Consider the following 13790-nt stretch of genomic DNA (forward strand, 5'->3'; position numbering starts at 1 on the left):
ATCGCACAAAACATATAGAAGTGGATAAACATTTCATCAAGAAGAAAATCAATGCTGGCATAATCTGTATGACCTACCTTCCAACAGGTGAACAATTAGCTGATGTGCTAACGAAGGGACTACACAAGAAGCAATTTGATAAGCTGACTAGCAAGCTGGCTATGGAAGATATCTTCAAACCAGCTTGAGGGGGAGTGCTGGAAATTTGTGTTAATGCATATAATAAGATAGTGGCATATGATAGTGGTGTTGGTGGTAGATAGTGGCATGTATAGAATATGATAGTGGTGTTGGTGGTAGATAGTGGCATGTATAGAATATGATAGTGGTGTTGGTGGTAGATAGTGGCATGTATATAATATGATAGTGGTAGATAGTGGTAATATATAATATGTAAGTGGCATATAATGAGTTATAATGATGTTTGTAATATCTCCTATATAAGGAGTGTCATTTGGTCTTGTAAAATAAGAAGTTTTGAATATAACAGAAATATATTCCTTCTTCCTCATATTTTCGGAGTTCTTCTTCCTCATATTTTCTAAGTGGCACCCATTCATCAATTTAATCGATTTAATCTGACCCGAATAAATTTCTAATTAAATTTCACCGTAGATTCTAAAATTATGCCAATCACAATGGCGTAATCAATTTCAGATTCTGTGACCGATAAGGCCTCCAATTTAATTTCCAAAGCAGATAATCAAATAGATATTCCTACGGCGAACAGATAGAAATTCAAGACCACATATTTTCACATAATGGCATACAAAATTATGCTAAACACATAATCATACTCATTTTAAGGACTAATTAACACATTACGGAACAGGGGTATCACACATGCAGCATGCCAGAAACTAATTTAATGAAGGATGTTATCCTCAGAAAATTGTTAGGGCTTTTGGAAGTATTTGTTTACCAATTGCCAGTACTTGATCAAATTGAAAACTTTGAAACAATGAATCAGTTACTGGATTATTTGTTGTTATAAAATGTCATTTGTTAGACAATGGAATGGACGCTATTGTGTCCTTGATATGACAGAGAAAGGATTCTTGGGTTTTTTTCTCTTTCAAAATACGTAGCAAGATGATGGATTTTCTGTAAGTGTAATTATGACACTTTTTACCTGAGGACATGCATGTAAACTATAGGTCTTTAATTCACCAAACCCCACGCCTGTCCTGTAACTTCGGAAATCCAGGTTTTATCTTAAGGAGCAGAAGCCATGTTTAACCAGATTCAAGGTTGTGGGGAATTTACTTTGCAAGATTTCATTCTCTCCAAAATTTGACTCGTCTAGGCATCTAAAAATTACTTCTTCTTCTTTTGAAACATTTGTGACAAGTTACAATTATCCATATATGATCTAATAATGTACTCATGCTATCTGAAACTACTGATCTTACAGATTTTTTTATATGGAGGGTTGCAACCTGTGTCCTCGTACCAGAATGCATGTAAGGTTAGATGCATTGTCGAAGAAAGGGTGGCTTTGGGATTGTCTAGTGGAAATCATCTTCAGGGAGTTACTTTCAAAACGGAAGCTGCTACATCTTTTTATGCTAATTTTATTGATGGCAGAGAACAATCTGGCCCCATGGGTTTCATTAACATGTCTCCCTACCAAAATGAATTAGGTGACGGTAAATGTGAATTTGTGGATAATTGGAGTTATTCAATGGGTGGAACAAATGTACCACACTACGTAGGAAAAGGAGATCTGAAGTTTGTAGCAAGTTCGAGTGTATCTGCTGAGGAACAGGAGCTCATGGACTTCACAGAGACTAATATCTTACCAGAGCCTGCTGATCCTCAAACAATAACAACTACAGATGTTATTACAGATGATCCTGCGTCTCTATCTGATTCGTTGACTATGGATGATGATTCATTGTCCAGTGCGAAAACAAGTATTGAGAATATTTTTTCTGGGGTTAATGCATCTATTAATGGTTCAGTCAATAATGGAGAAAGTTTTCTGAAAAACTCATTCGATAAAATTACTTCATCAGTAACATCTGTTTTGAAAGGCGCTAATGAAGCAGTTGATCATGCTGTTAATAAAGTGATCTCATCTGTTGATCGAGTGGGCGAATTAGGTGCTAATAAATTCACTGGCTTCTCCAATGACATAAAGGAAGCATCAAATAAAGTGGGTACAGTTACTGTTGATATCTTGAGGCGTACAATTTTTCAAATTGAGGATTCCGTAAATCAAGGCGCCACCTACGTTGTTTATGTGTATGGATCAACAAAGAATTTGCTTCCTCCAGAAGCCCAGAATGTGCTAAGTTTGTCTGAAGAGAGGGTAGTAAAAATCTCGAGGCCAGTTGGGACTGCTTTTCAGCAGGTATGTTCAGTCCCTTTTCTTTCCCTTAGCATACAGCCATAAACATGGATCCGTGGCTAGTTGATTATTTGATGCATATGATTCAGCGGTTGGTTCCCATCTCAAAATCTTTTAGGTAGGAAATCATCCTCAAGAATATCTGTTGGTTTGTCTAATTAAATTATACTGAATGGTTGAGAAAAAGTAGTCCTTTTTGAAATAAACTTTCAAATAGTTGAGGTGTTTTTGGAAACGTGCAATATCCATGCTAATCATATACTTGTTTGAGACCAGATTTAACTTTAGTTGTATAAACATTTTTGTCTCATGATATCTTTTATTCTGGTCTCACATGTGCTATAAGCAGATTTACACTGCTTTAGAGTGGTTGGAGAAAAGTATTGGCTTGGATCCCAATGATCCAATTGTCCCCTTTGTTCTTTTCATTGGAACCTCAGCAGCTTTATGGTATGGATGTTGCCTTATGCTTCTATTCTTTTAACATTTATTTGTTTATATTTTAAAATTTTTTTTGGGGCCTGCGGTTTGGGAAGAACATACTCACCAAAAATGGGTTCGAAGAACAAGTATTTTTTTGAATACATTTTATGGAAAATTTTATTGTTTATCAGATATGCGCAGGGGTTCTTACTGGTTATTTACATATGGTGGATACGCGGGAGATTTATCTCCTAAGTCAACTTTGGAGCTGTTGACAAAGCAGAAGAATGTTGTGCTCATTGATGTCCGGCCCGAGGCAAGAGACAGTAAATTTTTCTAGCCTTTTCTTTTGTGGAATGTTTGTTGTGATGATTTCTGACACTTCCTTGAATTGGTCTAAATAATCATATTTCCAATGAATTTTTCTTTTATTATAGAATATTTTTTGAGCTTCTGTTATTGTTGTAATTTTTCTGCCTCAAATTTTCAGTGGATATACCATATTTTTATGGATTTGAAATTTTCATCCCACCACCCTATGGAAAAGGATAGTTACTTTATGATAATTTGAAGTTTAAAATGTTCAACTTTTAATCTTTGGTTCAATTAGACACTTTTAATGTACAGGAAACCTTCTTCTGCCTTATAACAAAAGATTATTCCTTTATATGAAAATTTGAAGATCTAATTTCAAATGATCTTGTTTTTGTGCTTTGTCTTTGTGAAGGATCTCAGGGAAAGAGATGGGATTCCTGATCTTCGAGGGGCAGCTCGGTTTCGATATGGCAATGTGACACGGCCTGAGGTGTGTTTAATCCAAGGGTTGATCGCTCATTTCTTTTAAGGGAAAGAAGTTCAGTATTTCATTACCATCTTTGTAGAAAAGGGATGATTATGAGAATAGATGCAAGAAAATAGGACTGGCTCTATCCTCTTCTGCAATTCTATTTTACATAAATTTTTTTTTTTCAAATTTCAGGTCAATGGTTCTATACGGAAGTTATTGAAAAGTGGAAAGGACCTTGATGATTCCTTGATAGCTGTTGTCATTCGGAACTTGAAGATCATTCAAGTGTGTAGTATTATTTTTGCATATGGCTTTCTATTCTACATGATTTAACAGTTTTGGGGAAGCTATAAAAGTGCATGATCAAAGAAATTGTTTTTGTTGGGACCAAGTAGACAATGTGCTCCTGGACCACTAGGACTGAAGTTTAAAATTTCTACATTTGTCCTGTTTAGATCATCTACTACTGCTTCACTTAAAAAACTTCTTTCTTCTTTTTAATTTTTTTTTCCCATTTATCTAAAGCAAAAATAAAATTAAAATTTGGAGGTGAATAGGATCTGATGGTTAATTTTTAGAGGGAAAATGTTAGTTTTTAAGATGTATGATGGGGCTGTTTTAGTGGCAATGAGATTATATCATGTGCTTTTTCAGTAATACATTCCCTTGTTTCAATATGAATTTTAATAAGATGCTTCTAAGTAATGTCTTTTATCATACCTATAGGACAGATCCCAGGTTATAGTTATGGATGCAGATGGTACTCACTCCAAGGGCATTGCAAGATCACTGGGGAAACTCGGGCTTAAGGCAAGTGAAGTTTAAATTATCATTTATCATCTTCTATATTTGCCACAAAGAGACTAAGCTTATAAGTAAACCATTCATGAATTAAGAAAATAAGATTCAATGATACAAAACACTCTTACTATTGGAATGTGTCCCACATTGCCTGGACTTGCTTCATCTATGCTGGTTACAAGCCTTCAGATTCCCTCTCTTTAATACTTGGGTTTGAAGGAGAAGTGTGGGTTGGACTTTTCAATTTGGTATCAGAGCTTTGTGGGCCTATGACTAGTGTGCCGTTTGCCTGGCTATTGTATGTTGTGGTCCAGGAGGGTGTATTGGAATGTGTCCCATATCACCTGGAGTTGCCCCATCTGTGTTGGTTATAAGGCTCCAGTTTCTCTCTCCTTAACACCTGGGTTTTAAGGAGAAGTGTAGGTTGGGCTTTTCAATTTGCTGGTTATAAGGCTCTAGTTTCTCTCTCCTTAACACCTGGGTTTTAAGGAGAAGTGTGGGTTGGGCTTTTCAATTTGGTCGTCAAGAATGCTAAAATATTTTGCACACACATTAACAAGTTTAGGGTATACTTTGGAATTAAGTTGTTTCATATTTATTTGGGTTTCAAAAATTCTAAAATTGTTGTACATAGTCAAGTTAATTACTTATAATTTCTCTATCTGAGACAAGATACTTCGATCTTGAAGTTTTTGAAGCTGACCCCAACATCCCCAATGGTTTGGGAACTTATGTTCACCTCCTCTTAGGTTTCACACTGAGACTCATCTCCCCTTCCATGACTTCTCATGTGATAGAATCATTTTTTGATGGTCTGGCCCGTAACTTTTGATGCATAGGATAGCAGTAATTCCAGTACGACTAATATCAATAGTCAATCGATGTTTAACATTATTTTAAAATTTCTTACTTCCATGCAGATTGTATCTGTTGTTATCTATATCATATGCCGTTTATTTTGGCAGGTTTTTATGCCGGGGAAAAATTAAACAAAGGTCACTATCCATTTGATAGTAATTAAACATATTACCATATACCTATTTCTGTCTAATTGAGACAGAAGTTATCAACACTGGCTTTTGAGTTCACATTCGTAATTTATTGTTGTCATTGGGTATGCCCAAGATGGAGCTTCACAATGGAAAAATACTAGTGGTTGATTTGTAAAGCTGGCTGGTTATTTTTCTGGCGTGAGCAATCAAATTCTGAACATTCAAATGGAATAAAAAGGTTGGGACACAGATTCACAATGCTAAATTTGATTAGATTATTAGGTCATACAACTCGGAAGAAAGTTTCTTTTACACATGCCAACTGGTGTGGGATAAGAAAGTTTTCCTACTTGAAGTTTCATCGATTTGGAATTCCAACACAGATGGTTAAATGCTAATTTACATCTTGTTAAAATCCACCTACTCTCCACCTACTTCACCCACTTAAACCTACTCCACTAAACCTAACCCACTACACTACTACCACCTCACCTACTCCACTAAACCTAACCCACTACACCACTACCACCTCCACTTCACCTACTCCTTACCTACTACACACTCACCCTCTTCTATATATAGGAATCATGAATCATTGTAATAAATATCAATAAACATTAATCAATAATACATAAATTCTTACATGGTATCAGAGCAAGGTTAAGACCTTAGTATTTCTCGCTTCACCGGCGGGCGGCAACCTCGCCTTGGCCGCCCGCCGGACCTCAACCTATTCCGCTTATTTTCTACACATACCTTGACTTCTTCAACATTTTCTTACACCCCTCCTCCGCTATGTCGGCGGCGGCACCCGCATCATCGTCTAGACTCTATCGCCGTTCACCTTGCCTCTCACATATCCGTGGTTGTACTCTTACTCGTCGTCGTCGTTGGCGTTTCTGGCGCTGCTTTTCTGCTCGTCACTGCTGTTTTTTTTTCCCGATTTGCTCTCTCTCTCTTAGCCATGGATTTGGGTGTGGGGTGTAGAGCTGTGGCTCTGTTGTTGGTAGCCATGTTTGCTGGCTTGAAGGTTTCAATGGCAGCAGTGTACAAGGTTGGGGACTCCGCTGGTTGAACCATCATTGGGAATATTGATTACAAGGCCTGGGCTGCTTCCAAGACGTTTCATGTTGGAGATGTCATCATTTTCGAATACAATTTTCAATGTCACGTGTTGCAAGTGCCCCACAAAGAATACCAAGCCTGCAGAAGTGTACGACAGTAACATGCATCTTCACATACAGCTTGGGTAATGTGTAACTATCAAAAGCACAAGCTTCTTGGACATCCCTCTCTCTCTCTCTCCATGGACCCAACATCATCATCATGCACCCACTCTATCTCCCTCTCTCTCATCTTTTCCCACTTTCAAACCCACTTTAATCATATCTCTCCTTTCTCTTAATTTATTCCATCCACAAATATTTTTCTCTATTTTCTTTATCCATTATTTTCTTTTATTTTATTTTTCTTATTAAACAAAACAACACCACAAAATAACACCAACAACATTCCACAACCTTGTCATTTTATTCATATCAGGGGATCAACCCCGATCACACTTTTACATCAAAAAAAAAAAAAAAAAAAAAAAAAAGAAAGAAAACCCACACAAACAAAAACAAAACCACCACAGCCACAGTGGGATTTTTCTTCTCTACTCAGCCGCCGGTCTTTTCTTCTTGCCTCCGTCCTGGGTGGTCCTTGCCGGTGTTGCCTCCGTGCTTCCTAGACCACCAAGCAAGTTGCCTCCACCCTGCTCCTCCACTACAGCATATGGCGGACCTCCAAATCGGAACATAACGGTGGCCTTCCGCTTCAGCTCCTTATTTTCCGCCTTTAGCACACTTATCTCTGCTCGCGCATCCTTATACATGCGTTGGAGCAGAGCCAGTTGGGCGTTTAAATGCTGCACCTCATTTGTCCTACTCTGCAGCCGGTTCGACAAGTTTGTGACCGCAGTCATAGTTTCAACACAGGACTTCAATGTATACTGATTAGCTTCAATATCCGTTTGCACTGCCATTTTTTGCTCCACCGACCGCATCGGAAAGTTCAACGGAGCAAAACCAGAGGTGTTTGGTTGAGGTTCACAGGCCGCCGCACCAGTTATCTCTCTTGTTGACTCGTTGAGGTCGGGAAAGAGAGTGAGCAGACCACGGGAAGAAGAGGCTATGTTCTGGGTAGCTGAACGGGAAGAAGAAGCCATGTTTTTGGGTTGCTGAGTGTTTCAGAGAAGGGTTGGTTACAGAATGTTACAGAGAACGAAGAGGTTTCAACTGGTTTGTTATGCTTCCAAGCCTCAGACTTCGCTTTGGTTTATAAAGACAGAGACGACGAGGCCGACACGCGCTCTGTCAATCACGTGCATCGCCGCGTGTCAGGCGCCCCTTTTGATGGCTCGACGCTTTCTGTCGGGCACGTCTTTTGATGAAGTGGGCACGCCTTTTGATGGCACATCTTTTTATGAATTGGGCACGCCTTTTGATGGCACGCCTTTTTATGAATTGGGCACACCTTTTGAGGGTGCGACTTTTTAAGGGTCCGACAAGACTCTGTAAACTGTCCCGACATTGATTCCGGTTAGCTCCTTCATGGGTCCGACAAGACTCTGTAAACTGTCTCGACATTGATTCCGGTTAGCTCCTTTATGGGTCCGACAAGACTCTGTAAACTGTCCCGACATTGATTCCGGTTAGCTCCTTCATGGGTCCGACAAGACTCTATAAACTGTCCCGACATTGATTCCGGTTAGCTCCTTTATGGGTCCGACAAGACTCTGTAAACTGTCCCGACATAGATTCCGGTTAGTTTCTACAAGGGTCCGACAAGACTCTGTAAACTGTCCCGACATTGATTCCGGTTAGCTCCTTCATGGGTCCGACAAGACTCTGTAAACTGTCCCGACATTGATTCCGGTTAGGTTCTACAAGGGTCCAGCAAGACTCCGTAAACTGTCACCACAACTGTCACAACATTGTCTGCTACAACGGTCCGACATGACCCCATAAACTGTCTTCTACATCGGTCTGACACCGCCATCCAGTGTCCTCTACACCGTTATGACACCACCATACAGTGTCCTCTACATGGTTATGACACCCCCATACAGTGTCCTTTACAACGTTATGACACCACCATCCAGTGTCTTCACCAATGGTCTGACACGACCATACAGTGTCTCTTATCCTCTTTTATTTTTATGTATTTTCTTGTTTTGTTACTCTCTCCAAACTCAAGTTGGTTAGTTCCTATCCCCCTTGAGTTTGCGGGGCTGTTAAAATCCACCTACTCTCCACCTACTTCACCCACTTAAACCTACTCCACTAAACCTAACCCACTACACCACTACCACCTCACCTACTCCACTAAACCTAACCCACTACACCACTACCACCTCCACTTCACCTACTCCTTACCTACTACACACTTACCCTCTTCTATATATAGGAATCATGAATCATTGTAATAAATATCAATAAACATCAATCAATAATACATAAATTCAATCAATAATACATAAATTCTTACACATCTTTATTTTTTACATCGTAGCAATCGTATCTGGTCCAAGGTGGCTATCAGTCTTGGTTGAAAGAAGGTCTTCGTGTGAAGCAGCTAAAACCCGAGACAGCACTTACCATACTCAATGAGGTACAAGATACTGCTTTTTGTTTTTTCTTTTCTTTCTCCCCTCCCATACCTGCAAATTTCTTCATAATGTCTTCCCTCGCCTTTGTTATTTTGGTTGTCTTTTGTCACACTTGCTTATGAGTTATACCTTTTTATTTTAGTGAAATTCGCTATTGGCCTGTTTGCTGAATGTACTTCTTAGATTTCAGTTTATTGGGACTATTAGAGGCTTTAGTGATAGAAGTTTTGTGTTATTAGGCTACTATGTTTTGTAAGCCCAGTTTTAGATGTGTTTTTTTATTAGGGTTTTATGAAGCCCATTTACAGGCCTTATTGGTATCAAGCAAAATTTGCTTCAGAGAATGAATACAAATTATGGAATATATTTGGATCCCTATTTCTCCTCCTCTTTTTCTCTCCTTGATTCCTTCTATTCTTTGTCTGTCCTCTTTTTTGGTTCTTGATTTCTGTACTCATATTTGTTCTTCTACTTTTTTCCTGTCTTAGTCATTTCCCTTCTCTATTCTCTTCATATATCACTGTTGTGCTTCTACTTTTTTAACTTCTTTATTTTTTTATTATCTATCTTTCTCAGTGGCGTAGCCAAAAATTCTCTCTAGTGGTGTCATTTAGTTAGTTAATATTGATGATTTTACAAAACTCATAAAAATAAATTCACACATACTATATTATAAAATGTGATATAAAAAATATGAAAGTGTAGCATTACTTTATATTTTTAACAATTTCAGTGGTGTCATTTTATGAAAATCTCCTAAAATTTTTACATAATACTATATAATTCTATTTTTTTTTCAAAGTTTAGTGGGTTCATTTGAACCCACTGAAGTCTGCATGGCTCCGCCCATGATCTTTCTCCGCTTTCTTCTTTTCATCAATTTGTAACAAGAATAAATCTTACTATCAGTAAGATTTTTTGCTCAACATCTGTTTGTTGGAAGTCTCTTGGGAGGCCATGCTACATCACTTTGTTGAGTATAATCTATTTTAAAAAAAGGTACTTGAGGGCTAATAAATAAGCACTATATAAGCAAAAGTAGAAGTTCGAAAATTTGTTTGAGTCAGCAGGACGACATATACACTTGCACCTTAAGTTGAAGCAATAAAAAATTGATGAGTATTAGTTGTAGAAACTATTTCAATGCACAAGCCACCAAGTCATTGTTCCAATAGGCTATCACAATTGGAAAGTATTTAATTGTAAGTAGAGAATCGAGAAATGGTATAATGCGTGTTTGTTTTCACTTAAAAAAGCTGATTTTAGCTTTTAAAAAGGCTTTGTTGGTTGTGTTTTTTTTTTTGGGGTTTCATTTTCCATGTTTTTTGAAACAACAATGAAACATTATAAAACACCTGTCATTTTCATATCATTTTTACCTTTTTGCGAAAACAACAAAAATTTGAAAACAACTTTTCGGTGTTTCCTAAAAGTAGGTTGTTTTCAGAAAATTATCCCAAAATCAGTTCACCAAGCAAATTTTCTATGTTTTTCGAAAAATAAAAATAGAAAACAGGAGACAAAAACACAACCAAACAGTCAATTGTTTAGCTTATTTTAAGCATTTTAAGCTAAAAAGGAGAATAAGCTGATAACCAAATTAGTGGAACCAAACACCGTAACTCAAAAAAAGTACAACTATTAAAGCATATGATTACAAATTTGAAGTTAAATAAGTTGAAATTTTTTTGAAACAAACTTGCGCAATATACCTTAATAACTTTTCCAAGGATGATATTGGAAAAGGTTCAGGCATGAATTCTCAATATGTGGCTGCACATGATTATAGTAATCTGGCTCGACTATATTGACAATATAGATATTTCTAAGAAATATTCTCTAATCTGTACAATTTTCCAGAAGCCTGAAGGAGTTTAAGCTTGTTCTAGGTTCTAATCCTTGAGCCATATCCTCAGATCACATCAAAGACATGATTTTTTTTATTTATTTATTTTTTTTCGGTATAAAAAAAAGTTTCTATGTCATAGAAACCACACTGCTCTCACGTAAATTTTACCTGTATTCAACCCATCCTTATGTGGGACATTTGTATTGCCATTCCTAATATGGTTCACTAAAGTGGATTAATTTTCAACTCGATTCCTGTTTTTATTACTGAATTAGTTACATTTGGTGTTGTGATTTATGTAATATTAGTTTGAAGTTTTCCATGATATGCTAATGCAAATTTGGGATAACATCAGGAAGCTGAGGCAATCCTAAAAGATATCAATCCTACTCCAGTAAAAGTTCTTGGGTATGGGGTGGTAAGACTCATGTTACTCTTGTATGTTATTTTGCTTCCGTAATTATTTTGAAATTATTTATCTATCACAAGGCTTCTTTTTTTTTTCAAAATATTTTTAATAATTATTTAGATATAAAAGGATGGATTGAATCAACATTTTTTTTGTGCTAATTTGTGTCTTAATTTGGAATCAATCATATAGAGGCTGTGTTCTTGAAAAAAAATGGACTGCAGAGATTCTTTAAAAAGATCTGTTCTTTTACCCATGTTATTTTGGTTCAAGCTCAATGGCTTGATGTCATTTGAGTTTATTATATCTGGAACATCTTGTGTGCATTCTCCAAGAAAACCATGCAGTGTGCATTTTTTTCCCAAAAATTTTCACTATATGTGTAACTGTCTCTTATTTTTGTCATGTAAAGATTTCATGTGGTTCTTGAAATAAATTTGTAATCTGTTTTCAATTTCATGTACATGTTACACTAATTAACATGACTACTCTGTTGACAGGGTTTTGTTGCAGCATCATATGCATTGCTAGGTACGTATTAGCATATATTCTCTTTTTCCAATATCTATAGTTTAAAAATGAGAATTGAAAAAACGTGATTTTTGCGGGGAAGCAATTAAGTTGATATTTGGTATGTGCACAGTGCATATGCATGAAGTGTTACCAACCAAATCAAACTAAGTGTTGCGTCCCAATCAGGCCAGTGTCAGCGACAAGAATATTTTATTCTCTATATTAATATTCAGTGGATCATGATACTGGAATTACCCACCAAAACAACTGAGTTCAGGTTTCTTACATCATCTGTTAGCAAATAATAAAATATTGATCACCTGATAGGTGGTTCCTCAAATCTGGCTGTTAGGTTTTTCCAACCCATGTTTAACACTCGGCACGTGTGCACATAGTAATTCCCTAGCCTTGTCAAGGTAAAATTTGGCAATCTTTTATTGATTACTTTGGTGCTGTTTGGTAACACTGGTGCCGTTTGGTAACACATGTTTGGTAACGTTTACGTTTTCAGTTTATATTTATAAAAAATTTATAAACTGGTTTTTGTTTATTTTTAAAAAAACATAAATTACAAACACGTTTCGTAATTGACAAAATATTTAAAAAAATTTAAAAATATAAAAAAGAGTGAGAAATGACAAGTGGTGGCAAGTGGCGGCGGAAGACGGTGGTGGAAAATTGGTGACGGTGGGTGGTGGGTAGGTGGGTAACGGTGGCTGGTGGTGGGTGGTAGTGAGTGGGTGGTGGTGGTGGTGGCAGTGGTGGTGGTGGCGGGTGGTGGGTGGTGGTGGCAGATGGGTGGCGGATGGCAGGTGGTGGTGGCGGGTAGGTGGTGGGTGGTGGTGGTGGTGGTGGTGGTGGTGGGTGGGTGGGTGACAGTGGTGGTGGCGGGTAGGTGGCGGGTGGTCGTGGTGGGTGGGTGGGTGACGGTAGTAGGTGGTAGCGAGTGAGTAGTGACGGATGGTGGCCGGTGGCGGATGGCGGATGGCGGATGGCGGATGGTGGTGGGTGGGTGGGTGGTAGTGACGGGTAGGTAGCAGTGGTGGTGGTGGGTAACGGTGGGTGACGGTGGCGGGTGGTGGGTGGTAACGAGTAGGTGGTGGTGGTGGTGGTGGCGGCGGATGGCGGGTGGTGGATGGCGGGTGGTGGTGGTGGTGGTGGGTGGATGGGTGACGGTGAAATCAAAAATTCAGTTTTCTGTTTATATTTACAAAAATTTAAAAAACTCAAATAAAAACTTGTTTGGTAAAATTTTTTATTTATAAATTAGTGGTCTCAGTTTATAAATTTGGCCAAAAAATGAAAACACAAAAAATGTGTTTCCATTTTGAGTTTTCAGTTTTTTTTTTTTATCACCCAACATTAGCCGTCACCCGCCACCATTTTCCACAACCGTCTTCCGTTACCACCACCCACCCTCCACCACCACCTGTCACCACCACTCACCACCCACCTGCTACTACCACCCACCACTTGCAACCACCACCCACCCACCTGCCACCCACTCGCCACCACCACCACCACCACCACCACCACCACCCACTTGTCATCCACCACCCACCACCTGCCACTACCATTCACCACCCGCCACTTACTTGCCACCACCACTCACCACTCACCTGCCACCACCATTCGCCACCTGCCACCCACCACCACCACCACCACCACCACCACCACCACCACCACCAGCCACCACCACCACCACCAGCCACCTGCCACCCACCCGCTACCACCAGCCACCCGCCACCACCACCACCACCACCACCACCATCACCCACCCGCTACCCACCCGCCGCCACCACCACCCGCCACCCGCCACCCGCCACCGCCACCACCACCACCACCACCCACTTGCTACCATTTACCACCCGCCACCGTCATCCACCCACCCACCACCACCACCACCCGGCACCCACCTGTCACCACTACCCACCACCACCACCACCACCCACCACCCACCACCCACTCACTACCACCCATCACCTGCCACCGTCACCCACCCACCCATCCA

General features: G+C 39.1%; 1 protein-coding gene across 2 annotated transcripts in view; it reads left to right on the forward strand.

Moving 5' to 3' along the window:
• The window catches only part of LOC114265904 (Rhodanese/Cell cycle control phosphatase superfamily protein), a 29413-nt gene that overhangs the window by 11328 nt on the left and 4295 nt on the right, over window positions 1–13790 (forward strand). For both annotated transcript variants that reach the window (XR_014333157.1, XM_082874923.1), the window contains exons 2-10: window positions 1415–2356; window positions 2703–2803; window positions 2978–3092; window positions 3504–3581; window positions 3756–3848; window positions 4290–4373; window positions 8912–9010; window positions 11213–11275; window positions 11767–11797. Coding sequence is in view for 1 of the 2 variants with exons in the window: in XM_082874923.1 (XP_082731049.1) it covers window positions 1415–2356; window positions 2703–2803; window positions 2978–3092; window positions 3504–3581; window positions 3756–3848; window positions 4290–4373; window positions 8912–9010; window positions 11213–11275; window positions 11767–11797 (1606 nt within the window). In the remaining variant the exon portion in view is untranslated. The remainder of the gene's footprint in view (window positions 1–1414; window positions 2357–2702; window positions 2804–2977; window positions 3093–3503; window positions 3582–3755; window positions 3849–4289; window positions 4374–8911; window positions 9011–11212; window positions 11276–11766; window positions 11798–13790) is intronic.

This window comes from Camellia sinensis, chromosome 6 (genome assembly GCF_055761805.1).
Source record: "Camellia sinensis isolate YWXY chromosome 6, ASM5576180v1, whole genome shotgun sequence".
NCBI classification, from domain to species: Eukaryota; Viridiplantae; Streptophyta; class Magnoliopsida; order Ericales; family Theaceae; genus Camellia; species Camellia sinensis.